General features: G+C 63.2%; 5 protein-coding genes across 8 annotated transcripts; 1 reads left to right on the top strand and 4 right to left on the bottom strand.

The window, feature by feature from the left end:
* Nucleotides 1–4439, bottom strand: TOR4A (torsin family 4 member A). The gene is made up of 3 exons (XM_072960580.1): nt 4042–4439; nt 2133–2370; nt 1–1407 (listed from the first exon to the last, which is right to left on the bottom strand). The coding sequence occupies exon 3, from the start codon at nt 1368–1370 to the stop codon at nt 120–122; it is 1251 nt and encodes a 416-aa protein (XP_072816681.1). The 5' UTR covers nt 1371–1407; nt 2133–2370; nt 4042–4439; the 3' UTR covers nt 1–119.
* An 866-nt stretch (nt 4440–5305) lies between these two features.
* On the bottom strand, nt 5306–14793 carry NELFB (negative elongation factor complex member B). 2 transcript variants are annotated; one of them, XM_072960581.1, is made up of 13 exons: nt 14357–14793; nt 13887–14050; nt 13581–13680; nt 12958–13188; nt 11287–11472; nt 10481–10593; nt 9838–9940; nt 9556–9651; nt 9182–9324; nt 8995–9101; nt 6539–6680; nt 6306–6414; nt 5306–6172 (listed from the first exon to the last, which is right to left on the bottom strand). In XM_072960581.1, the coding sequence occupies exons 1-13, from the start codon at nt 14489–14491 to the stop codon at nt 6026–6028; spliced, it is 1776 nt and encodes a 591-aa protein (XP_072816682.1). In that variant the 5' UTR covers nt 14492–14793; the 3' UTR covers nt 5306–6025. The 2 variants fall into 2 exon arrangements, with proteins under 2 accessions (XP_072816682.1, XP_006220439.2); XM_006220377.4 differs by having other exon boundaries at nt 14390–14792.
* Nucleotides 14794–16495: 1702 nt separating this feature from the next.
* Nucleotides 16496–19846, bottom strand: STPG3 (sperm-tail PG-rich repeat containing 3). 3 transcript variants are annotated; one of them, XM_072960577.1, is made up of 7 exons: nt 18825–19846; nt 18478–18572; nt 17624–17781; nt 17363–17497; nt 17167–17255; nt 16813–17086; nt 16496–16715 (listed from the first exon to the last, which is right to left on the bottom strand). In XM_072960577.1, the coding sequence occupies exons 2-7, from the start codon at nt 18549–18551 to the stop codon at nt 16582–16584; spliced, it is 864 nt and encodes a 287-aa protein (XP_072816678.1). In that variant the 5' UTR covers nt 18552–18572; nt 18825–19846; the 3' UTR covers nt 16496–16581. The 3 variants fall into 3 exon arrangements, with proteins under 3 accessions (XP_072816678.1, XP_031532924.2, XP_072816679.1); XM_031677064.2 differs by lacking the exons at nt 18478–18572; nt 18825–19846 and adding an exon at nt 17875–18097; XM_072960578.1 differs by lacking the exons at nt 18478–18572; nt 18825–19846 and adding an exon at nt 17927–18012.
* Nucleotides 19847–19891: 45 nt separating this feature from the next.
* Nucleotides 19892–23211, top strand: CIMIP2A (ciliary microtubule inner protein 2A). Its single transcript, XM_006218240.3, has 7 exons — nt 19892–20018; nt 21152–21366; nt 21446–21708; nt 21795–21918; nt 22142–22236; nt 22507–22624; nt 23002–23211. The coding sequence occupies exons 1-7, from the start codon at nt 19963–19965 to the stop codon at nt 23088–23090; spliced, it is 960 nt and encodes a 319-aa protein (XP_006218302.1). The 5' UTR covers nt 19892–19962; the 3' UTR covers nt 23091–23211.
* On the bottom strand, nt 23081–25643 carry TUBB4B (tubulin beta 4B class IVb). Its single transcript, XM_072960575.1, has 4 exons — nt 25401–25643; nt 25017–25125; nt 24829–24939; nt 23081–24300 (listed from the first exon to the last, which is right to left on the bottom strand). The coding sequence occupies exons 1-4, from the start codon at nt 25455–25457 to the stop codon at nt 23240–23242; spliced, it is 1338 nt and encodes a 445-aa protein (XP_072816676.1). The 5' UTR covers nt 25458–25643; the 3' UTR covers nt 23081–23239.
* Between the last annotated feature and the right edge of the window lie 94 nt (nt 25644–25737).

Below are 25737 nucleotides of genomic sequence, written 5' to 3'. Positions count from 1 at the left end.
GCCATGGACAGATTTATTAGGGGCCTCAGAAGCCTAGGGCAAATCCATAGGGTCCCCTCCCCCCTACTGCCACGCCCCATCGTGCCTGCCGGCGTCCACTGCGTCCAGCTGCGCCTGGGCTACAAGAGGTTCACCGTGGCCACCACCTGCTTGCAGCCGGTAACGGCGAACTCGCGTCCAGCGACGCGGTGGTAGCTGAGTTGCGCGGCCAGGAGCTCGGCCCGGGCCTGGTCCGGAAAGAAGCCCTCCCCGGCCATCTCATCCCGGAAGCAGTTGACCACATCTCGCTTGTCCAGCAGCAGGAAGGGCACGATAGCTGCGGCCTGCCACAGCGGGTGCTCGCGGACCAGGAGTGCACGCAGGCTGGCGCGCAGCTCCTCCTCCACCTGGGCCGCCGCCGCTGCGGCCTGGGCACCGTGGGCGCCGTCTTGGCGCAGCGCCAGCGAGCGGGACGCGTTCTGCAGTACGAAGCGCGTGACCTCCGCGCCACCGGCACCGCTGAGGAGCACGTAGATGGCGTTGTGGAAGTGGTGCGACCGCTGCGGCTGCAGGAAGCCATGCAGCTCGTCCAGCAGCACCGGCGGCAGGAACTCCACCTCGTCCAGCACCAGAAGCGGGGTCTTCTCCTCTGCCTCAGCCCGCGCCACCACGTCGGCCACGCGCCGCGCCAGCTCCTCGCGGCAGTCCTGGGCGGCGCGGTGCTGGGGGCAGTGGTGCCGCGCGTGGTACTGCAGCACGAGCGCGCCGTCCTCGAGCACCGCACGGAAGTGGCGCGCCAGGAGGTGGCCCACGTGGCTCTTGCCCACGCCGCTGGGCCCGTGCAGCGCCAGGAGCAGCGGGCGGCTGTGCACGTGCGTGGCAAGGTAGTCCCGCAGCAGCGCCACGATGCGCCCCACAGCCGCCGGCTGGCCGAACACGGCGCGCTGTAGCGCCTTCTCCAGCCCGTCGAGGTCATAGCGCAGCGCATTATCGTCCAGGTTCTCGATGGCGTTGAGCACCTGGAAGCCCACGATGGCCACGAGCAACAGCAGGCAGCGCTGTGCGCGGCTCTGGCTTTCCGCGTGCGGCCGGTACTTGCGCGAGGTCTCGGGGTAGAGCACCACGCGGCTGCGCCGGCGCCTCTTTCGCGGCGCCTTCGAGGGCAGCTCCGCCAGGCTGTCGAAGGTGAAGAACTGAGGCTTGTCCAGGTTCGCGCGCGGCGCCCCGGGCACGTAGTCCGGCCCCACGCCCGGCGGTGGGAGGCGCCGCTTGCGCAGGAGGCACACGCGGCGTCGCAGGCGGACCACGGCGCGCACCGGCGCGATCACGCTTGGGCCGGGGGCGCCGGGGACCGCGTCCGGGGGCTCCGGGCTGGGCTGGCCGCGGTCCATTGCGCACGGGTGGCGCTCGGCATGCAGGTCTTCCTTCCTGCAACGAGAAGACGGGGAGGGTCTCCAGACTTCCGCATGGCCGACTGGGATCCTTTCCCGCGGTCTCATCCTGCGGGGAGGCCCCCCGGAGTGCAGCCCACTGCCCCCAGGCCAGGGCCTGGTCCCCGCCTCGCTGGGCTGGAGGCTCGCCCCCTTGACCAGGAAGCCGCTCCCCGCGGGGCCCCAATGCAAATTGTTTGGGTCCTCCCATAAACAGCCTGGGCCTTGAGGAAGTGGCTGGGGGAAGGGGGTGCGCATCCTCTCGGGCAGCCGCCCTGGCTTCCTGGAGGAGGAGTCGGTACCAACCGGGCGCCTATCAGGGGTGAAGCAGGGTCAAAGCCAGACCCCGCCCCTCGCCGCAGCTCCGACTGCTGGGCGCCAGGGGCCTTCGTCCTCCCTAGAAGGGGGCCAGGAGAAGCAGAGGCCCAAGTACCCAGGAACACTTGGTTGGGGGGGGGCGTTCTGGCTGGAACTTATGCTTTTGAGAATGGGATCTAGCCCTGACCCCAAGCTGAGCCCGGGCTTCCAGCCCCCAAATTAGGATCCTCCCCACATCCCTCCAGTGAACACACTAATGGAGAGGGTGACAGGGAGCCCCTGAGAGACGGGTGGGGTGGGGTGAAAAGACGGACAGAAAGATAAGATCCGGACAAAGGATAAAGCTAGTGAGGAGACAGCTGGAGAAAGGTGGAATGGATGCCCCGGCTCCTGACACCCCCGTACCTGCAGCTGCGTCAGGTCAGGCCAGGCTCTTGCTGGCCCCCAGCCCCGCAGGGCAGCCCCCTGCCCACACTAGACACCGGGGCCTGCCACTCAGGAAGCAGAAAGTCCAGGCTTCCTGGTGAGGGTCGAGGTGGGGTCAGGAGCCTCACTGGGTCAGCTCAAGCTTGGAGGGGTAGCAACACCTGCGGGTCCCTGGGGAGCGTCCGGAGCGGAGGAAGCTCTGGGGAGGTTTCCGCTTCTGTGCAAAGGAAGTGAGTCAGGGGTGCGGCACGGGCGGGACTTAGGCTGGATGGAGGCGCCAGAGGGGGAGGCCTGGCAGGCTCTCCCAGGTCCCCTGGCCATGGCCATGGGTCACCTACCCTCTGCCCTGCAGCCCTCCCAGTCCTCCAGGCTCAGTCCAGGCCCAGGACACCCGGTGAGGCTGAGGGCCTCGCCTCCCCTGGGATCCCATGTGCCCTTGCACCCCAGTGTACCCTGCACGGACCCCCACCTCCCAGGGTGTCTCCTTCACCTGACTCCCCACGGAGTCCACGGAGAAGGGGTGGGGCTAGGTGTGCAGGTTGACTGGCAGCAAGAGCAAAGAGGGCAGGTGGGGTTCTCTGCAGCTGGGGGTTCCCCCAACCCTCCCTGTTCCCCCTTTCCCCACCCCAGCCTGGGGGCCCACAGAGTGGGGCTTATTTTCTTCTCCTTTTCTACCAGGGCCTGAGGCTCCATCGGCCCCATCTCCCCCTTTCTCTTCCTCTGTAGCCCAGCCTCGAGCCCCCCAAGGACAGGCAGCCCACACTGGGACAGAAGCTCTGGAACTTGGGAAGGACCCCACGTGTGGCCCAGGGCCCTGGCGGGAGAGCAAATTTGGAAAGAACTTGGGCCAAGAGTTTGCAGATGGAGGGTCTGGACCCTTCCCCGCCACCAGCTTCCTGTGGCCCTGCCCCCACTGCCATTCCTGCCTGCTTGATTGACCCTCAGCTCCTCTCCCTCCGGCCCAACCTGGAAGCCTCTCACCAAAGAGCAGGTCTGCCAGCCAGTAATGCCCCCAAATCAGTCCCGGCTCTGTGCCCAACTGTCCCGCTGGTGCTGGCAGTCCTGAGTACTCCCCAGATTCTACCCTGCCGGTGGCCCCCATCCTCCCAGCATCCCTACGCTTCATCCTCCACACCTTTGCCCACAGGGGTCCCTCTGCCCAGCGCATCTCTCTCCTCTCTCTCAGCTTTCATCCACCTCCCTGCATGACCCACATCAGGGAAATGGTCATGGGCTTGGGGGTGCCTGTGCTCCCCAGAATATAGAATTCATGGCTTCTTGTCGGCACGTGGGAGTTCTTGTCTGTCCATCTGTCCACTGCCCTGGGGCAGGATCACCACACAGAAACCACTGCTTCTCTGCATCCTCCTCTCCAGCTGGGGGCCTGGCTCCCTGGGACTCGCTGCCCTTCACTGTGCAGGCAGTTATGAATGCCTCATCCCCCAGTGGCCTGGCGGTGCTTTCAGCCCATACCCAGGCCTTCCATGGACCAGGACAGAAAGACATCTGTCCAGGCCCATGGGGTGGCTCTCAAGCTTCCTATAATGTCCATGTCTTCTGACACAGGGCGGACCCCAGGGGGCGACCTTGAAGGCATTGCTGGGGTTGGGGACGGGGGATCAGCCCTAGCTCCGATTGATCAGCAGTGGCTTCTGCCGAACCATCTAGGGTCCAGAGCCCCATCGCTGCGGGGAAGAGGGGGCTTGTACGCGGGGTGTAGCAGGAGTCAAAAAAGTCCTTCCTCGGAGGACCTACCCTCAGTGGGGTCAAGGGTGAACCTGAGGTCTAGGCTGAGGCCTTGCCTCCTCTGTGCTTTCTCCCCCGTCTCCAGAGGTGAAGGGGGCCCCAGGACCCCACCTCTCCCTGCTGAAGGACTAATCCCACCCACCCCGTGCTCTGCTCTGGGGCGCCTCCTGTCGCACCCTCTTCCAGCGTAGGTCCTGTGATCCAGCCCCAGCCCCGAATTCAGGTCCACGTCTTCAACATCTTCTCTGTAGCCTCTTCACCTCGCTGTCCACACCCCCGACCCCAACAGCCCAGTGGGGCTCCAAGGCTCCCAAACTGCTGGCCTGGAGGTGGACAGGTTCCCCCACCACACACAGGCCCCTCCCCTTACCGAATCCCCAACGTGGTCGCTCTCTTCCTCAGACCAGACCTCCCACGCCCATCCTCCCTCATTTCCCCACAGCTGCTGGGGTTGCTGTCTGGTCTAGGATTCCCACCTCACAGCCTCCCAGGGCCCCTGGGCTCAGCTGCCTCCTCCCCCCGTCCTTCCCAGGGCTCTCGGTTGCCCATGACTGAAACCCCCACCCCATCCTTGCAGCTCATACCCTCCACCCAACAAGCCCCCACCCACTGCGGCCTCCAGTCCCTGTTCCCTTCATCTGGGCTGGAGGAGCCTGGCCGCACTGACCGGTCTTTGTCCTGACAGTGAGACTCAGGTGGGTCACGCGGGTCCCTGTCCGTCCACTCACTCTCTCCTCCCACAGCCAAGTTCCTTCCTTGTCCTTTCTCCTTGGCCCTGGCTCCACCCAGTCCTGCCCCCCAAGCCTGCGACCTGGCTGCCTACTTCCTGGAGGAAAAAAGCAGCAGCTGGAAGGGGACCTTCAGCATTTGTACCCCCAGATCTGCCTCCCCTGCTCCCGGGAGGCCCCGTGGGCCCCGGCACCACCTGCTCCCACCCACTCCGTGACACTCCAGCCACCCCACCACCCTGTCTACTTTTCACTCACTGGGTCATTGCCACCAAACACAAATGTGTTTCTCCCATACTGGTTCCTGTGGCCCCCGACACCCACGCCCCCAGGTCCCTACTTTCCCCAGTCGTCATCTCTACCGGGGTCTCCAATCATTCCCTCCTTCTGTCCTTCCACCTGCAGAGCTGTGCCTGTCAAGGTCATGGTGACCTCCACGCAGCCTGACTTCCAGTATTGTCATCACTGATGATGGGAGCTAGGGCCCGCCCAGCGCCAAATGAGTCCAGTCTCGTGGCCCCAAGCGCAGCCAGGCCCAAGCCTCACCACCCATGGCCGCTGTCCCGGGCAGGGCTGGGCATCCTGATGGTGCCCACAAAGACAGAAAAGCCAGGAGAGCGGCCACCCAGCCTGCACTGCTGCCAACCTCGGGCATGCATGTAAACAGCTTACTGTGGATTTACCAAAATGCCTTTTATTTACATAAGTAAAAGTCTCACTATGTGCAACAGTTGATCCTCACCTGGCCGAGACCCTGCAGCTAAGCAAGAAGGAGCAAGCCCAGCACGCAGGGTGGGGCCTCCCTCTGCCCCGCCTGCTACACGGGGTTGTCACCGGGGAGGAGCTCCTGCAAGAGGGCAGGGCTGGGCTCCACCTGTGGCACCTGGCCAGCAGCCACATGATCCTGTCGATCTGTGTCAACCCTACCCACGCGCCTTCACTGCCAGCCTTCACCGCCTCTGGCCTGGGACCCTGCCCTCTTCCCTTGGAAAACGGGTGGCTTTTTTCTAATTTCAACTACTGCCCTTGTCTGACCAGCAACAGCAGAAACCACACCGCAAGGCAGGAAGAAGCAGAAGCTCCCGTGGCTCGGGTGCACAGGGCCAGGTGGGGTGTGGCAGACCCGGAGCAGGGCCTGCGGCACCATGGAGCCGGCCAGGGGCTCACACCAGCAGGGACACAGGTCACAGTCACACAGAAAGCACACACCTCCCGGGACCCAGTTCTAGGAGAGGCTGAGGCGCAGAGCAGGGGTGCCCTGCCCACAGGACAGCCCCGGGGGGTCTAGCTCAGCCCACCCACTGTGCTGTGAACCGTCCTCTGCCTCTAGGAGAGCCGGGTCCTGGCTCTCACTGGTCCAGGGGCCCCACCCACCCCTGAGCAGCCCCAGGTGGAGCCTCAGAGCACAGCTGGGGCAGGCACGGTAGGGAGAGGTAGCTCCAGGGCTGGGGCCTCCGGGGCCTGGGCTGGGCTAGGCTTCCGATGGTCCAGCTGCTCCAGCTTCTCACCGAGCTGGGAATAAAGTTCCTTCACCGCCTCTCCGCTCTGTAGGGGAAGCGCAGGGTTTTGGGGCAGCCCAGGCCGCTTGGTGCATGCGCCCAGATGACACACACATGGGCAGGGTTGGGCCAGCACAGGCAGTGCTGCCTGGGGGTGCGGGCTGGAGAGGGGCACTCACCTGGCCCGTGGGCTCCAGCGCCTTCTGCAGGGCTTCCAGCTTGGACGGGGCCACCCGGTGGTGCAGGTGGATGAGGAGCCTCAGCACGTGCCGCTGCACGTTCTCTTTCCTGGAAGAGGCCGTGCAGGGCTGGGCTGCAGGTGCCCACAGAACCACCCACCCTCCCCAGCCGTGCCTGGCACTCTGACCCCACCGCCCTGGCTGCCACGGATGTGAATCAAGAGGACAGGTACCTCGGGGAGGCGGTGAGGAGGAAGCCGTCGAAGAGGCTGCTGCAGAAGTCCTCCAGGGCAAATTCGTCAGCCAGCAGCGCCAGGTTCCCCGTGAGCAGGTGCAAGAAGATGTCACTGAACGCCAGGTCGCCAAAGGTCTCCACTGCAAACATGGCAGGCGTCGGCCCGGCCCGGCCCGGCCTGCCACCCACACCCCCCGCCCGGCCCGGGCCCTGGGAATCGTGACAAGATGGCAAAGCAGCACCAGCTTCTGAGGATGGGGGGGCGGACATGGGCCTGGGCGCCAGCAGTGGTGCAGGGCGACAGCATGGGGGGGGGCGTGAGATCCCATCACACACAGCCCTGACCTGTGGCCAGGGGACCGAGGACTGAGTGGCCTCCAGCAGAGGGAAACCTGAGCAGACCCGTAATTACAGAAGAACAGAGAAGGGCCGTGGGCCGGCCCAGCAAGCCCACCAGACCGCCGCCCGTGCTGGTCGAGAGGAGAGTACAGAGAAAGATGGGCCTTCTTTTTTGAATCTGCACCATCAAAACTCAAAAGAGATAGCCAGAGTCACTACTGAGGAGTCGCACTGGTCACCAGGGACAGGGCTGCCTGTGTGCACAGCCGGCAGGCCGTGAGGGCACACACACCCAGGCAGGTGGCTGTGGCAGCTGCTACAGAACCGCCAACAGGGGACTCTGACCAAGGATCTGAGACATCCCCTGAGCCCAGAGTGCACCCAACGCCGCGCGGGGCCGCGGCACCACGGGGTGTGCCCCACTGCTTAGCCGGCCAGTCCTGGCTGGCCTCACAGTCACCAAGGGATGCCACCAGCAAAGTCCCGCCTGGAGAACAAATGCCCCGGTTCAGCCAACAAACCCCAGGTAGCCCTACAGACCGTGAGAGACTCGAGGCAGCCAGGAGAAGCAAGGTGGAGGCAGCCCTCGTCTGAACCCTGATTTGAACAAGCCATCTGCACAAAGATGCTACGACAGTCCCGTGAGCATGGCCACCTCCGGAACCTAGACCCAGAATAAGCTCGGTTGCGTTCGTGGTAGGTAAGAGCATCTGTCTTTGGTCGAGACGCCGGCTGGGGCCATCACCGAGGGGACGGTGGCATCTGTGGACCCCACAGAGGTGGGCGATGGGCACTGGGCCTCGCCGCCCCGTGCTCTTTACTTCTGACTTTACCCAAAATCCCCACAATAAAGACAAAAAATGAAGAGAATGTAAAGCCTGACACCTGTCCTTCCCAGAACCTCCTAACAACACAGAGGAACAGAGCGCCCTCCCTGAACGCAGAGACCTGCAGCCCAGCCCGCCGGTGGCAGCACGTGCCCGGTGCACACGGATGCTGCCCTCACAGGACACCCTATTCCCACGGACACAATTCAACAAGACGTGTGCAAACATTTGAAACTGAATAGGAAGGATGAGGCAAATCTAGGTTCCTTTCGACTGCGCCCCCGGAAGCCTCCAAAAACAGACACGCTCTAGCCGGAGAGGCGCCCACGCCTGACCCAGAGCCTGCGAACGTGCCACCTAAGCAGGAGGGCAGGGGCCGGTCCTGCACAGCCCGGCTGGGCCCCCAGGCCGCGCAGGGGCCTTGGGCGAGGAGGTGGGAGGGCCAGAGTCAGAGAGAGACCCGAGGACGGGAGAAGCGGGAGGGCCGATGGCAGGAGGCTGGAGGAGACAGGGAAACGGGACCCTCCCTGGAGTCTCCAGGAGAAGCCAGCCTGCCAGCACCTTGACTTTAACCCTGGGAGACTCCTTGCAGACTTCTGACCTCCAGCACCACAAGAATAAGTTCGTGTTGTTCAGTTAGATGGTGGCTGGGCAAATTAACACCCACAAATACAGCATCCTCCACACAGATAAGTCAGGAAACAGCACGTGCACCACTGTCAGACACATTGATGACTCAGAAGCACCCTTAGCAAGTAACGCGTGAGACCTTTACGCAAAAAAAACCACAACATCCCAGAGGAAATCTGTGAGGAGGCCCTGGACCTGCTGTGTGGTAGGCAGGCTGGGTGCTCCCAGAAGCTCCTACGCCGACTCAACCTGCAGCTGACTCTTGAAGGGATCCACTCAGACCCCTCCCTCTTCCTCCTAGCTTGTGGCGACACCTCTGCCCCCACTCCCCACCCAGCTCGGCCAGAGGTTCCCAGGGAAGCGGCCTCCTCACCACCTTGCTGGCGGGGCTCTCTCGATTGTCTGAGGACTTGAGGGACTCCACCCCCCTCGCCAGTTAGGAAAAGGTTATGGTGGCTCTTCCACAAATGTGGACTGTGATGAGAAGAGGGTGCCTGTGAAAGGGCACCGCTGAGTTCCTGCCGCTTTTGTACCCAAATAAGCACCGGCAACAAAGACCTAGCACGGGAGGCAGGCAGTGGGCAGAGGGCAGGCAGGACGAAGGTGCTGCCCACAGACTCCCAGAACCCCGCAGACGCCCCGAGCCCCGCAGACTCACCCAGCCCCGGCAGCAGGCGGAGGAGCGCATTCTTGTTTCTCTGCTTGGTGATGTGCAGCACGTAGTACAGCCCCACCTCGCAGGCCATGCGCTGCTCCTGCAGGAACCTGCCCCCCACCCCGCACCGGTCAGCCCTGGGGAGCATCACCACCGCCCCCCCTCCCCCGATGGCGCCCGGAGCCCATACTTAGTGAAACTCTCCGGGAGCGTGTTTGGGTATGTGACCGGGGCTTTCTCCTCAGCCGGGAGCTTCTGATCCACGTTGAAGGTGTGGTCATCCACCACGAAGGACATCAGCGTGGGCAAGAACCTGGTGATGAGCTCCACCTCCTGGGGCGGAGGCCAGAGAGCTCTGTCCCGCACCGTCCCTGGGCCTCGCCATCGGCCTGCCTGCCCCTACCCCAGTGTGGGCCTGGGGGCAGGGCCTCCTTCCCAGCCCCCGCAAGTGCCACCCTCCTCCTCCTCCTCCTCCTCCTCCTCCTCCGCCGCCGCCGCCGCCGCCGCCGCCGCCGCCTGCGGGGCTGAGAAGGCAGCAGCAAGGACCCCCACTGGTCCTGTTACCAGTCTGGGCTCCTTGAAGACCTGGCTGTCGATCATGTCCCACGCCCCCTGGCCCAGCGCCAGCAGCCGAAGCAGCAGCAGCAGGTCAGGGCTGTCCTGCAGGGACACGGGCCTCAGCAAGCGCTCACCTGAGCCTCCCTCACCCGGGACTTCTGCCCTCTCACAGGCTCCACCTGCCCTCTGCTGGTCAGACATGTGCTCACCCAGGCCAGCACAGACCTGGATGCCTGGGGTTCGCACCCACATCCACCAGAGCTGGCATACAGCCAGCGGGGCACTCACCCTGGGCAGCGTCTCCTGGCCGACCAGCTCCTGCAGGTGCCTGACGGTGCTCAGGGACAAGGTGTTGATGGCAAAGGGGTCACACAGGATCATGGACAGGTCCCTGTGAGGATGAACCCGGCGTGAGCAAGGGGAGCCCCGACCCAGGGAGACGGCCCTCCCACACAGACTAAGCCACCCGACCCCGGGCTGCTTTCAAACGGCTCGCAGCCCTCAGCTGACTCGGGAAGCTGGAAGTCAGACGTGCTTTTAAACCCTGAGGTCCCGTTTTGTCTGGGGGACGTGACCTGGCTCCACAGACTCAACCAGGTGCCCACGTGGACGACTCCAGGGAGAAGCAGTCGGAGACGGGCCAAGCAGAGCCCACTCGGGGAGGGCCATCTGGGAGCCGGGCCCCCGGAGCATCCGCCCCTCAGCCCGCAGGCAGCCCCACATCACTGCAGACACCGGAGCCCCAGCCCAGGCACTCAGCTTGCCCGAGATCGCAACAGCCTTGTCCCCAGCAGCCACGTCTCTCAGGCGGTTTTCCCAAAGACATGCCAGAAGACACAGCCCACTCCCGACTGCAGACACAGCATTCTCGACCGGAAGACTGTGGACAGGACCCTGGGGGGCTGGGGCACCACACCAAGCCAACCCTCACCCCAGGACTTGCTCCTGTCCCTTCTTCACCCCGTCCAGAAACCCCTGCAGCTCTCGGGCCCTCTTGCTGTCCACGAACCGCTCTCGGATGCAAGCGTCCAGGCACCAGGTGAACTGTGGGGAGAAAGCGCAGTCAGGACTTACCAGAGACCGTGGCCTCCAGGCAGCACTCACCCTCACCTCCTTGCCCAGGTGCCGCCGCTGCCTGAGCCTTGAGGAAGCCTCGGGACCCACCCCTTCACGTGGCCCAGGCCTGGCCAGGTACCAGGACCTGCACCAGGAAAGGACGGCACAGAGGAAACTAGCCCAGGGCCTGAATCCCCACAGGTCAGGCGGTGCAAGAAAGAAGCAAGATACACGTTTTGTTCTAAAAAGGGCCTCTCCCGGGACCCCACTGTGGGGAAGGGCAGTGCGGTCTCAGAGTGACACCACCTCTGGCCCCACTGCGTCCATGTTGGGACAAGGGCAGTGCAGAAAGCCCTGTTCCTGGAACATGGAGCTCGCTGGTGAGCAGCCCCGGGGGGCCCTGGGGCAGGGGAAGGCCAGAGGCCCCGGAAAGACCACAGGAGGCAGAGCAAGGGTCCAGGAGCGGCCGCAGAGCCTGCCCTGGCTGGAGTGGAGGCAGAGGGGGAGCAGGCGAGGGAGGGAGACATAGGGCAGCTGGCTCTGGGTCAGGCGCTCAGAGGACACCGCAGGTGGGCAGAGGCAGTGGAGGGGTCGGTGCAGGCAGATGGCCAGGAGGGCAGCGGTGAGAGCCCAGGGGCTAGGACCGTAGTGTCCGAGGGAGAGGGGCAGGCAGGCCCCCACCTTGTGGCAGGGGTCCACGGAGCAGATGTCGCCGACATCCAGGTCGTGCAGGGACATGAGCAGCTCGGCCCGCAGGGTGCAGTAGTGCACGTTGCGCGTGCGCAGGAAGAGGGTGCGCAGGAACTGCAGCACCATGTCGTACAGCTTCACGTTCTTGCCCACCATCTGCGTCAGCTTCTGCACCACCTGTGCGGAGACAGCCCCGCCCCCTCGTCCCACTACACGTCTGGTGCTGGGGCTCCCCTCTGGCAGGACACCGGCCCACGGGGGTGGGGCGTCCCTGGTCTTCATGGAGGTGAGCTCCACAGCAGGCCCCCAGATCCCCAGCATAGCTGCCCAGAGGGCCGACCCCACCACGAGGTCGACGATGGGGAAATTCGGTCAACGAGCATGTGCGGTGCCACCAGGTGAGGCCCAGCTGTGGCCACCCACGCCTGCCTCCTCTCAGGCCCCCGTCCCGCCTCCAGCACCACACCCTGCCCCTCTTGGGTAGCTCCTGCCACGCTGCAGCCGCCCACAGGAGGGGCTCCCCTCAGGGCTCAGCAGCCATGCAGATGCACAGGGTGAGACACTAAGGAGGCCCAATGGGCTGGACATAAGGAGGGGAGCAGTCAGCAGCCCACCTGGAGGACCCCTGCTGAGGACCCACCAGCAGGCCTCAGGAACCCCGACGAGCAGAGCAGCTCAGAGCATGACCCGAGTCCAGGCACCAAGTCCCAGCACCTCTAACACCGACGACAGGAATGCACCAGCCTGACCCGCCGGGCTCGCCTCACCCGACAGGAGGGTGCGAAGCTCAGGCAGAGGACCAGGGCCCCGCAGCCGACCCACCCCTGCCACTGCTCCCTCCCAACCCCTACCGAAGGAAGGACCCAGCCCCCAAGAGGGACCTTGGCCTGGAGGGGAGAGTGAAGCAGGGGCAGGGCCACATCCCACAACCCTGAGACAAGGGGAAGGCAAGCAGGACAGGGCTCAGACACACTCAGCGGCCTGATCAGGAATTGGTGCTGCAACCACTGGCCCAACACCTGAGAAGACCCTGGGTCAGAGCCCACCTCGCACCACCCACACAGGAGACCCTGGGTGGGAAGGCTGACTGTGAGAGGCCACAGCAGAACAGCAAATGCTGCTCGGCCCACGTCTGGACGCTTGCCGTTGCCTCCTCCTGGGTTGAGGGGCATCCTGGAACCAAGCCAGGGACCCCCACCTCACCAGGAAAAGTCACAGTGTCCACAGTGGCCTCCAGACCTCCACCTCCCCCGGCCCCCTCCCCAGACACCCTCACCTGCCCACCTCAGCGCCTCTGCTCACAACACCCCCCCCAACCCGGCCCTTCTTCCTCAAACCCCAAGACACCACCCCTACCTGGCCCACCCTGCTCCACCGCTGGAGCTCCGAGACCCACACGTGACACCAGACTGCAAGCACCTGGGCAGGCGCCCTGACCTGGGGTTACTGAAGGGTCCAGACACCTGCGGCAGTGGGTCAGCGCTCAAGAGACGTGTTGAAGAAGGAATGACTCAAACGCAAGAACAGACAATTCCAGAGACCTTAACCAAAAAGGCCTGCTGGGCGGTGGAGTGCGGAAGTACATAAGGATACCAAGACTTGCAGGGTAGTGAGCGGGGCTCCACAAGCCCACCCCCAACACACAGTGCCCGGGGACCTCACCTCGCCCTGGCGCCTGGTCTTGGGGGAAGGACTGAAGAAGTTGTGCAGAACAGAGAGCTCCGTGCTGAAGAGAGCGCTCTCCTTCTCCACGATGTACTGCTTCAGCAGCGGAGAGACCTCGTCACCGAAGAGTGCCTGGTTGTCTTGCCAGATCTGCCGCTTCACCTCCACAGCACAGGCCCGGTACAGCTCTTTGTCTGCCATCACCAGCTTCAACTTCTTCTCAGGAACCTACATGACCCCACAGGCCACCTGTGAGCAGTGCCTGCCACCAGGGGCCCCTCAAGACGAGTCAAAAGCCCTCAGCGCCCCACAGCAGAGACCTCATTCAGCCCAGCCCCACCAACAGGGGCACCTGTGGCTGGCCCCTCAGGCCCCAGCAGGTACAGCAGCCACGCTGACCACACAGCTTTTTCCCAGAAAGGACTCCACGTGCCAAGCTCCAGGCTCTGCGAGGCTCCTCCAGGGGAAGTGAGCACAGAGAACACGCTCTGAGGCTATCCCTCCTCGGGCGGCCAGCTCAGAGAACCTCCCCGTCCCAAGGAGACACCCAGCTAAGCGTGTGCTTGACCTCCACCAAGCAAGCGCCATGCAGGGAGGCCCCGGGTTGGGAGGGCCTTTACCTTAGGCAAGTGTTTCATGACGCACATCACCACTGGCTGCAGGGATGGCATCTTCACCAAAGAAAAGCTCTTCTCCAGAAGGTCTTCCAGTTTCTTGTACCTAGAAAGACTCGCACTCCTGAGGGACTAGCACGGGACCAAGTCATCGCAGCTGCCTGCCTGTCCCCAGACAGATGACGTCCTCAGGAGGAACAATTAGGGGAGAGGCTCTTCTTGAGTAGGGTATGTGTAGCCACGGGGACAGTGAGTCCTGCTGATGTGGACCCCAAGCTGGTAAGGGGCTGCACATCTTACCTGCCCACTTACCTTTCTTCAGCCTTCCCCTCTGAAGCAATGGCTGACACCCGCTCCAGCAGCTTGTCCCGCAGCTCGTCAAACACAGACTGGTGGAACTCCAGCCGGGGCGTCCCGTGCAGGTCCAAGAAGGGCAAGGCGGACTGCAGGGAGGGCAACAGCACGCCATTCTCTGTCTGAGGAAGCAAAGGGTCAATGTGAGGTCGACTTGGCCTCCTCCCGCGACAAGAGAAACCTCGGCGGCAGCCACGTCTGCCCAAGCACCTGGATGCCCTGAGTACACAAGGAGGCAGGTGCAAGGAACGTCCCCGCTGTTCCCAGCAGCGCTGGTTGTAACTGCAAAAAACTGGAAACCACTCAGATGCCCGTCGACGGGGTCCTAGCTCAGGACACCTGGTTCCTCCATCCCGGGGAACAGACGCGCTACCAGGACGGCGAGAAATCTGCCCATTTCTCACGACCCCGCCCCGCGCCGGACTCACGCCAAGACGGCCGGCCCCTCCACCCGGCTCCACCTGGAACTGCTCGATGGCCTTGAGCGGCTCCGTGCAGTTGGTCAGCGTCTCCTTCAGGTCCTCGCCGTTGGCCACGCCCAGGTCCTGCAGCCCCGCGAACATGGCCGAGGCCCCGGCCCCCCCCCGACTCGGCGCCCCATCCCCTCCGCGCTCCGCCGGCGCCGCAGGGCCCCCAGCTGCCCGCTCGCCCGGGCCTCGTGGTCCGCCCGAGCTCCGCTCCCCGGCGCCCTCCAGCTCGGCCTGGTCCCGGCCGCAGCGCGGCTCCGCTCGGACCGCAGCAGCCCACTTCCGCCCCGCCAGCCGGCTCCACGGAAACGCCGCCGCCGCCGCGCAGAGGCTCCCGGGAGCTGCGCCGGACCGGCGCCTGGCAGAGGCCGAGCGCGAAGACGGCGCCGGGATGACGCACAGGCCGTCGACGAAACCCCGCCCCGCACGCCGGGCCACGCCCTCCTGCGCGGCCACGCCCAGCCTCACGGCAGCCGCGGCCTCCGACCTGTGCCTCTCGCTTGGCGGAGAACCCGGGTGGGCGGGAGCAGGAGGGTAGGATCCTGTAGGTCCCTGCTTTGTCCTTTGCAATCCAACGAGCTCCTATAGAGGCGGTGGGCACTGCCTGCTCTGTACCCTCTGTGGGCTCCCCATCGCTAAGTGTGCGAGCTCTTGGACCACCCCTCCCGCCTCTCGAGGCTCAGGTCTCTGCAGCTCTCCCTCCCTCCAGTTCACCTACTTCCATCGCACCAGCCCTGTGTCCCCTGCAAGCTTGGCCACAGCAAACATTACACCCTCTCCCCTTTCAAGTGCCTTGGCTTCTGAGGTTTGTTCTGCTAGAAATTCCCTTTCTGCTGCCCGGTAAAGTAGCTCATCCTTGAAAACCCATTCCTCCACTGCTTTCTCCAGGAAGCCTTCCTTCCTCCGGGATTGCTCCATCCTTCCTGCTGCTCCCACTCCTGGCTTTGAGCCCTAGGGGTTGCTGGTGGTGCAACTGGGAGCAAGGCTCCTGGTCCCCCTACCCTGGGCCAAACTCCTAAGGCCAGAGCTACCACAGCTCTGTCTCTGTTGCCCGCTGGCCAAGCTGGTCAGCTCAGGGCCCAGTGACAATAGTCTGCAGTCCCACTGCTCTGATTCCTGGGCGTGCTGGGACTCAACCCCCAGCTGGCTCAGCCCCAGAGGAGGTCACAGGTGCACGGCACTTAGACTCCCTTGTCCCTGGCTTCCCTGCAGAAAGGGATGATGCCAACACCATGGGAAAAGCTCTTGCAATCCTTTTTGAAGGGGTTGAGCTCTGGCAGAGGAGACAGAGGAGGGGGCCTGGCCCGGGGCTGGGGTAGCACAGGGAGGACGCCTGGAGAATTTGATGCGGTGATAGGAGCCACCACAAGCTACAGGGGAGGCCCCTGCATGGAGGCAGTCTTGGGGCCAGCCCCTGGGTGGGAGGGCAGGTCAATGGTGATAAGGCTGCTGCTGTGGGCAGGGGCAAGGCCCCAGTGGGTAAAGTCCTGGGGAGTCAACTGCCTGCAGCTTGGCCTGTATGGCCCTGGATGAGTCACAGGGTCTTTGGGCAAGTGCTGGGAGAAGAGGGGCCAGGCCCTAATGAGCTGGTCCTCTGGGCCCTACCTGGTGGCTGGGCAGGTTGACCTCAAGGTGACAACTCAGGGAGTCTGTCCACCCGCCCCCCCATCTCCACCCCAACGGTCAGTTCCTCGAATCAGCAAGCAGCATGACTGTTGGGTAGATTGGCAGCTAGTCCTCTCCCATGGGTGGCACGGCTAGGTAAGAATGTCCTACACTGCCCATAAGGCCCCTCCCACCCTGTCCCAGACCAGGAAGTCTCAGGTTGCCACCCCAGCCACCCTAGAGAGAGGGCACTGAAGGGGAAGTTAAGGGAGACCCCTGGCCAAGGAAAGCCAGACATGATAGGTCAGTAGCAGGACAGCTCACTGGGCAAGGGACAGTGGCCAAGATATAGCGTGATTCAGAAGAACAAACAGCATCCCTACATAGCAAGGGGGTGGGCAGGTGGGGGGCTTCAGCCTGGGCCCTCTGCAACCACAGCCCACAGAAGGGTCAACTGGTCAGAAGGCGGGTTGGGGATACCCAGAGGGTCAGAAGGCCAGGCTGTGGACACTGAGTTCCAGAGGAAGGCCTGATCAGGCCCCCAGGGAGGCAGGGGTCTCGTGATCACTGGGGTGGCAGCTCTATATGGCGCAGAAGGGGCCAGTGTCATGGCGCTTGGGTCTTCGCACGCCTTGGATGAGCACTCCAGGCACTGAGGGGAAGCGTGAGTTGTAGTAGTCCTCCACATGGTAGGCAGCCGGGCCGGGGGTGCACGCTGCAGAGAGCGACAGTGGGAGCCTGCCGTGCCACGGGTCCCCGCCTCCCCAGGGCCCAGCCCGACCCCATCGAACCCCAGCCCCCTGCCTCCTTACAGGAGCTGACCCAGGAGGCAAGCAGCGGTGAACGGCTCATGGAGAAGGTGGGCGGGCATGGACTCTTCAGGCGGCACCCGGACAGGATGTCATAGGTGTTGGGGCTGGGGCCGGTCTTGCCAGCCGGGGCTGGCAGAAGGGCCTGAAGCGGGGGCTGGGGCAGCATCCTCAGGTGGGCTCGGGCCTTGGGTGTCCTTGAGGCAGGGCGGCCCCCAAAGCTGGAGGCCCGGCAGGCGTGCAGGCTGGGCTGCTGGTAGTCAGCGGGCGATGGCCACTGCAGGGAAAAGTTGCTGCAGGCCCGCCCTCAGAGGACCTGCCCCTGCCGCCCTAGGACCTGCCAGGCCAGCCCCCAACCTTTTCCTCTCGGTTAAAGTCGGCTTTCAGCGTGAAGGGGCTTTCGCTCTGGAACCACACCGTCTGCCACGCCCTGCGGCCGCCGCCTTCTGCAGAGGGGACGGCATCACTAGGGGAGGCTGGTGGCAGGGGTGCCACCCCCTGGGCGAGGGGTCAGGGCGGGGTGTGGGGGAGGGCGCCTGGAGTGGACACGCACCGTGAGTAGGGTGCTTGCGGCCGATGCTGAAATGGGGGTGTGGGGAGGACTCTCGGATTGAAGCATCTGGCACCTGGTACTTGGTGGGGCCAGGGACGTCCAGGTCAATCATGATGGGGGGGCGTCGCTCCAGCACTGGCAGGAAGCAAGCTCTGTGCCTGGGTCCTCCTAGGGAGCAGCCCCCCAGCCCTGCCTACCCTTGCCTGCCTCCCCAGACCAGTCGGGGGTTGGGGGGTTGGGGGAGCAGGAACCCTCACTCACACAGCTCCCTCAGGCTCTGGGTGCAGATGGGATCCTGGAGGGGGCCTATTTGCATCCTGAGGCCTGCCGGGAATTCCTGTATCCCTAGGGGACGCATCTCATCCAAGGTGGCCCCTGGCTCCTGCTCCAGGCCCGACAAGAGCACAGCAGCATTGGGTCTGCAAGAGAGACAGCTAGCCACCATCCACCCAGCCTGATGGCCACCCTATTCGGGCTGACCCCCCAGCCCACCAAGCACCCTGGGAAGTTACGGGGAAGGCTCAAGGGGCTTCTGCCTCAGGGGGCCATGGGTCCAGTGTTTGCCTCCATTGATGTAAAAATTTGCCAAGAATTTCACAGACTTCTGGTCAAAATTCATTGTCAGGGTCTCTGGCTCCCTTCCCCAGAAATGTCACATGGCTCTGTGACCTCATTGGCTGGTCCTGCCAACCCCCTGTTGCCTGGGGGAGCAGCATTGTCCAGCCCTGGCGGGGCCCCTCCCCTGACCTCCCAGGTGGGTTGCCCTGGGATAAGCCTTGCCAGAGGCTCCCCAACATGACCCTGTGACCCCTGGCTTGGCCTCCTTTCTTCCCCTCCCCCATTCTTGTCCTCGCCCTTCCCCATTCCTGGACTGGGTCTCCTCGGGGGCTGGGGTCCACTCTCATAGGGCTTCTGGGAGGACTGAGGCCCTGGCAGGGGGTGGAGAAGGCAGCAGGTGCTGTGGGATGCCTAGCCATGCAAGGCCAGCGGAAAGTGGGAGAGGGGTTGGTGGAGCAGTCCCTGGAGACTCCCCAGAGGAGGAGGAGCCCCCGCTGGAAACCCAGCCCTGGAAAAAGCAAACCAACAGAGGGTGGGTCTGAGTGGACTGAGCTGACCCCAGAGGCAGCCCAGGCATGGCTGAGGTGTGGCGGCCTGTCTTCTCAGGGGCACAGAGGCTGGGAGGCATCATCAACAGTTGGGGCTGCTCAGGCTGAAATGCAAAGGAATAATGAGGCTGAGCGAGTGAGAGTCCACCTGCGCACCGGGGCCCTTGTGGTGCCCTCCAGAACTGACCAGCCTACCAGCCCCAGCCCCGGCCTTGGCCAGACCCTCCCAGGCAGGGCCCGGCCAAGAACGTCTCATCCTTCGCACCCCTGTCTCTCCTCCAGACCCTTGCATCCACACTGAACCTGTCTGGCCTCAGGATGGACAGACTGATAGAGACTTGCTTGAGGAAACACACATTTTATCAGGGTGAGGGGCTCCCAGCCTGTCACTGGACATGAGTAGCTGGATTTCTCCCTAGATGACACGCACGTCCGTCTCCAGCTAAACGTGGATCATCTCCTCGGCTGGACACATTGAGTGGAAGCAGTGGATCAAAGCACGTGTGGTCTTGGATGCGCTTGACCCGAGTCCCAAATTACAGGTGGTTTTCACGCTGGCGCGGAGCGTCAGAAATCGCCCACATCCACACCTCATCAGTGTTCATTTGACTGAGGCTCAGCCTTCTGTCCGTATGTTCGCTGACGGGGCCCTTCCTTAAGACTTTCACGCTACGTGTGCATTTTCCTGTTGGGGTGTTAATTTTTCATGTGTTTGTTTTATAAGGTTGTTTCTACTGATATCATATCTGCACATAACATTTGTTGCAGACTTTTTGCCCAGGCCATCATCTGCCGTGCAGGGTGCTTTAAGCTGTGTTTTGACGTGTACTTGAACCTGCTGATCTTTTCCTTTATGACATTTTTCTTCGTTTTTATGGTCCTCCCTATACAAAAAAAAAAAAGGAGAAAGAAAGAAAGAGGGAGGGAGGCAGGGAAGGAGGAAGGAAGGAAGATGGAAAGAAAAATCGAGAGTTTGTTTAAAATGGAAAATAGAGCCCAGCTCCAGGGGAAAGACCTCCAGGACAGAGTCCCGGCAGCTCTTCAGCTCAGGAACCTCACTGCTGAGACTTGTGACAGTGCCTTCCAAGCTTCCAGGTTCTCTCATCTGAGGAGGGGCTTAGGGTAGGAGGAGGGCTGTTTTCCAGTCGGCTCTTGCCCTTCCATGGGTAGTAAGAGTCCAGAGCTCCAGGCCCAGCCCTGCCCCTGGCTTCCTTGCAGGGCCGACTCAGACACAACTACAGTTCTAATTTTCCAAGCTGTAGGTCCTCAGTGTGCCATGTCCCCAACCTGTGCCCTGTCTGGGCCTCAGTGTCCCAGCCGTGAAATGGGAGTGCTCACAGGGTTTAGGAAGGGGCCTGGCTCAGGTGCTGCCCAACAATGCGGGGCCTCTTCACAATGGTTGCCAGGCAACGGGGACTCCTCTCTGGGAGGAGCCAGCCGCACAGGCCCGGGCAGGAGAGGGGCTGGAGCCAGCCAAGGCAGAGCTGAGGCAAGATGACAGCCATGCAGAAACACAATCTCTTCTCGCCAGAACCTCACTATATCCCGGGGTAAGCCCCAGAACGCTGGAGCAAGGCTGGGTCGCCAAGGATAGGGCAGCAGGGCTGGGGCCTGAAGGCTCAAGGCCGGCTGTGAGGGGAGCCCCAGAGCTGGTCTCCGGGGAGCTGAGACCAGAAGGTGGGGACCTTGAGCAGGAACCGGCCTGTGGACCTGGGAGGCCGGTGAGTTGGGGTGAGGCCGAGGCCAGGGCCTGGAGCAGGAGTGAAGGGCCCAGGCCTCCTCTCCTGCCCATACCAGGGAGCCAGGCTGTCCGTCAAGAGCAGAAACTGGGGACAGCCCGACAGCAGGAGTCTGGCTGTCAATGATGGGCTCTGGCGTCGTGGAGGGCCCTGCATTTTAAAGACAAGATGAGCGCCCAGTAAACTGACGGCACAGGTGCCAGGCTGCGTCACTAGGTGTCCCTCACATCCAACATGGGCCTGGCCCACATCATGTGCCCGCCCTGGCACACACCCAGATCCATGTGAAAGGAAAAGGCCAGGAAGAAACTGGGCCCAACTTCTGGGGGAGGTGACACCGAAGAGCCTCTTACTTTCACATCTCAGCCTTGCTTGTCTCACAAACTGACAGACCTGCATTCACTTGAATCGTTTTTAAAAAGAAAACAATTCACACCCCATGGGTGTCACACAGTCCCCCACCCTCACTGGCCACCCCTCGGGCTTAGCCCTGATACTTAATGATACTCAACTTCCACCAGCAGCCCTCCCACCAGCCTCTGCCTCTGGGCCAAATGCCCTCTAGGCCTCCCTGGTGGGACCAGCATGTGTACAGTCAGCCCCATGAGCCTCAGCCCCAGACTCAGACCCTATCACCATCCCTACAATGCTTTGAGCGGGCAGAACAGCCCATCCTCTCATCTTTAAGCCCCTCGTTGTTGGAAGATGGCTGGGTGCTGGGGAGATGGCGCCCCAGTAGTGGTGATGACAGCTGGGCTCCCCTCCTGGGGGCCAGGCCCATTCCTGATGCTCAGCATGTGCTGCTGTTCAAGCCTCAGGAGCCCCAGGAGGCAAGTGCTACTGTGACCCCCATTCTGCAGGTGAGGTCAAGTATCTTGCTCTGGCCAGCACACTGGATCCAGGGACCTGCTCCCAGGGGCCCTGCTCCCCTTCTCCCTCCACAGCTACGCAGGCTTCTATCCGCAGCTGCGCTACCAGGTGGGGAATACCTACGGGCGCACCACGGCACAGCTGCTCACGGACCCCAGTGTGCGAAAGAGCCCCTGCTCCGTGCTGTCCCCCACAGCCAAGCCCAAGTTCATCGAGGACTTCAGCAAGTCCAAGCCGCCTTGGATGCCCTGCCGTGAACTGATCGAGCCCTATGTCCCCCACTACACCAGTAAGCCGCCTGCACCCGGGCCCTGCCCCTCTCGGGCCGCCCTCCTGCCCACTCGCTCACGGCGAACCTGTCCGTACAGGTCTGAAGCCCTACAAGAACTTTGAGATCCTGGGCCAGTTCTCACCCCATGAAGTGGATGCCCAGGGGTCACTGGGGGTAGAGAATGTATCCAGGCAAGTCCCACTGCCTGCAGGCATCATGCCTTACCCGCCCTACCCGCCGTGCCCGCCGGGCAGGAAGGGGGACTCCAGAGACTTTGGACACCCAGGCCTGCGGCTAGCACTGGGGGAAGAGGGCTGGAAGAGCACCACTCCTGCCCATGAGGCGCCCGGGCAGTACCAGGTAATTGGGAGGTGCACTGAGATGGAGCCTCACCCTAGCCAGGCCTAGGTGGGGCTGGGGCGGTGACCTGCCCCTCCCTATTCCAGCTCTACCACTGCAGGAGGGACGAGTATCCACCCCCAGCCCACCAGGAGACACTGGACGTGGGCAGGTTCCACAGGCTGCCCCAGCTGGACCACCCCAATCTGATCCAACGCAAGGCCATATCAGGTGGGTGCCAGGGGCCCAGGCAGGACCAGGAGAACAAGTGAGGAGGGCTGCTGGGAGGCCCTTCCAGCTCCCCAGGGGAGCTGCTGCGGCCCATTCCCTCAGTCAGCAACGTTCGGGAAGGGAAAGGGGTCCAGGCAGAGCTCCCTGACACCCCTGGAAGCAGGTGCGTGTGCCCAGGGGAAGACGGGCATCAGGGTGGAACCCTGAACACCTCCTCCCCCAGGATATGCTGGCTTCGTCCCGCAGTTTGCCTGGGTGACGGGGATGAATTACCGTGATGGAGTCACACAGGCTATGGACGAATTCGACAAGAACCAGGTAGGCTTGTGGACATCATCCCTGGGCCTGCTCCCCAGGGTTCAGCCCAGCTTGCATGGCAGTCTCCATGCCTCTGAGCGGGCAGGAACAGAGACAGAGCTCAGGAGGCTTTCCAGAGGAATCCCCTGGAAGGGTGGCTCTGCCAGGCCCAAAGAGACTGTCCTCCCCATCCTTCTGACCAGGCCCAACTCCTTACACCCACCAGAACACTACTCACTGGTTACCAGCTGGGGGAAGGCAGCACACAGCAGCGCATGCCTCTTTCCCCAGTTCCTGTTCAGAAATCCCATCTGCGCCCTGGGGGAGAGGCTGCCCAGAATGCACTGGCCCAGCACCACGGTCTATAGCAGCAAAGGCCTCATACCTTTCTACATGGGGTTCATTCCATGTGAGTACAGTGGGCTTCTCACCCACCACCCAGACAAGGTCATGGTGATGGCCACTTGGGGGAGGGGTGGTGGCTGGGCCCCCTTACCTATGCTGCACCCCAGGTCCATGGCCAGCGAGGTGACCACAGTGTCCCCTTGGGGTAGGACTACTCCTGACACTGAGTCCTAGACAGAGGTCAGCCACCTCCAGACCGTGGGGACCCCCCAGGTTTACCGTGCACAGGCTGGGCCCGCCATCAGGAGGCAGGTGTGTGGGGCAGCTCCAAATCCCAAGGCACCTGCATGTTCGCAGGCTGTGCTAAGCCCTCTAGCAGCCACCTGCACGCTCCCCTGAGCACACTGTGGCCTGGCTCAGCTGCGGCCCCACCCCCCACAGCCATGCAGGACAACTACGCGCTGACATTTGGCAACAGCACCCGCAGGGCCTATCAGAAGGAGCTGGAGAGGCAACGCCAGACACTATGAAAACGCTTTAATGGTGGTGTCTGTACAGCATGTGATGTCAAGACAGGAAGAACAAATACACACACAAGGAGACAAGGCTATCAGAGAACAGGTTGTGAGTGAATAAAGAGTTCACACGGCTTCCACGCTTTACCGGCTACCAGACAGCTTTAGGCCACCTCCTCCTCTGCCTCCTCCTCAAACTCGCCCTCCTCCTCGGCCGTGGCGTCCTGGTACTGCTGGTACTCAGACACCAGGTCGTTCATGTTGCTCTCGGCCTCGGTGAACTCCATCTCGTCCATGCCCTCGCCCGTGTACCAGTGCAGGAAGGCCTTGCGCCGGAACATGGCCGTGAACTGCTCGGAGATGCGCTTGAACAGCTCCTGGATGGCTGTGCTGTTGCCAATGAAGGTGGCGGACATCTTGAGCCCCCGAGGCGGGATGTCGCACACGGCTGTCTTCACGTTGTTGGGGATCCACTCCACAAAGTAGCTGCTGTTCTTGTTCTGCACGTTCAGCATCTGCTCGTCCACCTCCTTCATGGACATGCGGCCCCGGAAGACGGCGGCCACGGTCAGGTAGCGGCCGTGGCGTGGGTCGCAGGCAGCCATCATGTTCTTGGCATCGAACATCTGCTGGGTGAGCTCAGGCACTGTCAGTGCCCGGTACTGCTGGCTACCCCGGCTGGTCAGCGGGGCGAAGCCGGGCATGAAGAAATGCAGGCGGGGGAAAGGGACCATGTTGACAGCCAGCTTTCGCAGGTCAGCATTGAGCTGGCCCGGGAAGCGCAGGCAGGTGGTGACCCCACTCATGGTGGCTGACACCAGGTGGTTGAGGTCACCGTAGGTAGGCGTAGTCAGCTTCAAGGTGCGGAAGCAGATGTCATACAGTGCCTCGTTATCTATGCAATAGGTCTCATCTGTGTTTTCTACAAGTTGGTGGACTGACAGGGTGGCGTTGTAGGGCTCCACCACGGTGTCTGACACCTTGGGTGAGGGCACCACGCTGAAGGTGTTCATGATGCGGTCGGGGTACTCCTCTCGGATCTTGCTGATGAGGAGGGTCCCCATCCCGGACCCAGTCCCCCCACCCAGGGAGTGGGTCAGCTGGAAGCCCTGCAGGCAGTCACAGCTCTCCGCCTCCTTCCTCACAACATCCAGCACGGAGTCAACAAGCTCCGCCCCTTCTGTGTAGTGCCCCTTAGCCCAGTTGTTCCCGGCACCACTCTGACCTGCAAAAGAGGGCAGCTGGTCACTCCTTGGCCGGGCATGTGGTCACCCGTGCCAAAAAGGCCAAATAACGCAAGGTGAGATGACACACAGAACTCACCCTGCAAGTAGAACACACGGGCCCCCAAACTGTTAAGGCAGCATCCTACCCCACTAAAAAACAAGCAGTCAAGCTAAAACAGCTGAACCATCAGCCCAGTGGCTCCCCTGGGAAGCCTCGGCCCATTCCCAAGAGCAGATGACCTGCCACCGGCTCCAACTCGGCCTTCACTGCAGGAAGATTACATCTGTCTGCTCCTCCCCTGTGTGCGGACAGCTGGGCCTTCCCCCTAAAGCCGCTTTAGGAGAGGGGATTGAGTGACCCGAGAAGGGAGGAGAGCGTCCTGGAGCCTAGCTGCTGCGGGGGGGGGGGGGACACGGACAGAGTGGATCAGGACCTCGGCTCTGCGGTCCTTAAAGTGGTGACCTTGGCACCCCTTGACCTTTGAGCCGTCCTATCAAGCCGCCACCCAGCCCCATCCGCGGCTCACCGAAGACGAAGTTGTCTGGCCTGAAGATCTGCCCGAAGGGCCCCGAGCGCACAGAGTCCATGGTGCCGGGCTCCAGATCCACGAGCACAGCTCGGGGCACGTACTTGCCACCTGGAGAGCGGGAGAGCGTCAGTCAGCGAGGGGAGGGCCGCGGGGCGGCAGGGGGCGCGAAGGGGCGGGGGTCTCACCGGTGGCCTCGTTGTAGTACACGTTGATCCGCTCCAGCTGCAGATCGCTGTCCCCATGGTAGGTGCCGGTAGGATCGATGCCATGCTCGTCGCTGATCACCTCCCAAAACTGCGGGAGACGCGGGCGGGCCGGGGCCGGGGCTGAGTCACACCGGAGGTGCCCGGAGCCGGCCCCGCCCCGGACGGCGCGGCCCTCCCCTCCCCCGCCACCGCCCGGCCATCCCCGCGGGCCCGCGCCGCCGCCCCCGCGCCGACCCGAGCCGCGGCTCGGTGCGGGGCCGCAATGCGGGGGCGCCGCCCGCTCACTGCCGCCATCTTTCCCGCCGCCCGCCCGCCCACCTGCCCCGCCCGGAGGACCCCGCGGGCCCCGACAGCCCCGCTCACCTTGGCGCCGATCTGGTTACCGCACTGGCCTGCCTGCAGGTGCACGATCTCCCTCATGGCGGCGGCGGCGGCGTGGGTGGCGGCGGAGGCAGAAAGTCGGAGGCGAGGGCCTACGAGCTGGCGCGCAGAGTGCTACAACCGACGCACCGCCGGTGCTTATATACCCACCGGGCCCGCCCCCGCCACCCTCGTATTGGGCTGCCAGAGTGAGGCTGGTAAGCGGCCTCGTTTGACTGGCTCCACCCCTGTCAATCGAACCGCCTAACGCCCGCCCTTCCGAAGCCTTTCGCTCTTGATTGGGCAGCCGCGGCCTTTGCTCTCCCAATCAAAATCCCCC

The sequence above is a fragment of the Vicugna pacos genome, chromosome 4, assembly GCF_048564905.1.
Source record: "Vicugna pacos chromosome 4, VicPac4, whole genome shotgun sequence".
Taxonomy (NCBI): domain Eukaryota; kingdom Metazoa; phylum Chordata; class Mammalia; order Artiodactyla; family Camelidae; genus Vicugna; species Vicugna pacos.
Note: the sequence above shows the minus strand (reverse complement) of the source record. Positions and strands in the feature narration are given on the sequence as shown.

Bases quoted from the DNA above. Each gene is read 5' to 3' on its own strand.
- NELFB (XM_072960581.1), bottom strand. From the start codon at position 14,491: ATGTTCGCGGGGCTGCAGGACCTGGGCGTGGCCAACGGCGAGGACCTG. The intron at 14,051-14,356 runs GTGAGTCCGGCG...TTGCTTCCTCAG, and splicing joins GAGGGGCCGGCCGTCTTGGC to ACAGAGAATGGCGTGCTGTT. The intron at 13,681-13,886 runs GTAAGTGGGCAG...GAGTCTTTCTAG, and splicing joins GAGGGGAAGGCTGAAGAAAG to GTACAAGAAACTGGAAGACC.
- TUBB4B (XM_072960575.1), bottom strand. From the start codon at position 25,457: ATGAGGGAGATCGTGCACCTGCAGGCAGGCCAGTGCGGTAACCAGATC. The intron at 24,940-25,016 runs GTGAGACCCCCG...CCCGCTCTCCAG, and splicing joins GTACTACAACGAGGCCACCG to GTGGCAAGTACGTGCCCCGA. The intron at 24,301-24,828 runs GTGAGCCGCGGA...CCTCTTTTGCAG, and splicing joins GCCAGACAACTTCGTCTTCG to GTCAGAGTGGTGCCGGGAAC.
- CIMIP2A (XM_006218240.3), top strand. From the start codon at position 19,963: ATGACAGCCATGCAGAAACACAATCTCTTCTCGCCAGAACCTCACTAT. The intron at 21,709-21,794 runs GTAATTGGGAGG...TCCCTATTCCAG, and splicing joins AGGCGCCCGGGCAGTACCAG to CTCTACCACTGCAGGAGGGA. The intron at 22,237-22,506 runs GTAGGCTTGTGG...CTCTTTCCCCAG, and splicing joins ACGAATTCGACAAGAACCAG to TTCCTGTTCAGAAATCCCAT.
- TOR4A (XM_072960580.1), bottom strand. From the start codon at position 1,370: ATGGACCGCGGCCAGCCCAGCCCGGAGCCCCCGGACGCGGTCCCCGGC.
- STPG3 (XM_031677064.2), bottom strand. From the start codon at position 17,981: ATGAATTTTGACCAGAAGTCTGTGAAATTCTTGGCAAATTTTTACATC. The intron at 17,782-17,874 runs GTAACTTCCCAG...TCTCTCTTGCAG, and splicing joins AAGCCCCTTGAGCCTTCCCC to ACCCAATGCTGCTGTGCTCT. The intron at 17,498-17,623 runs GTGAGTGAGGGT...GCTTCCTGCCAG, and splicing joins CCAGAGCCTGAGGGAGCTGT to TGCTGGAGCGACGCCCCCCC.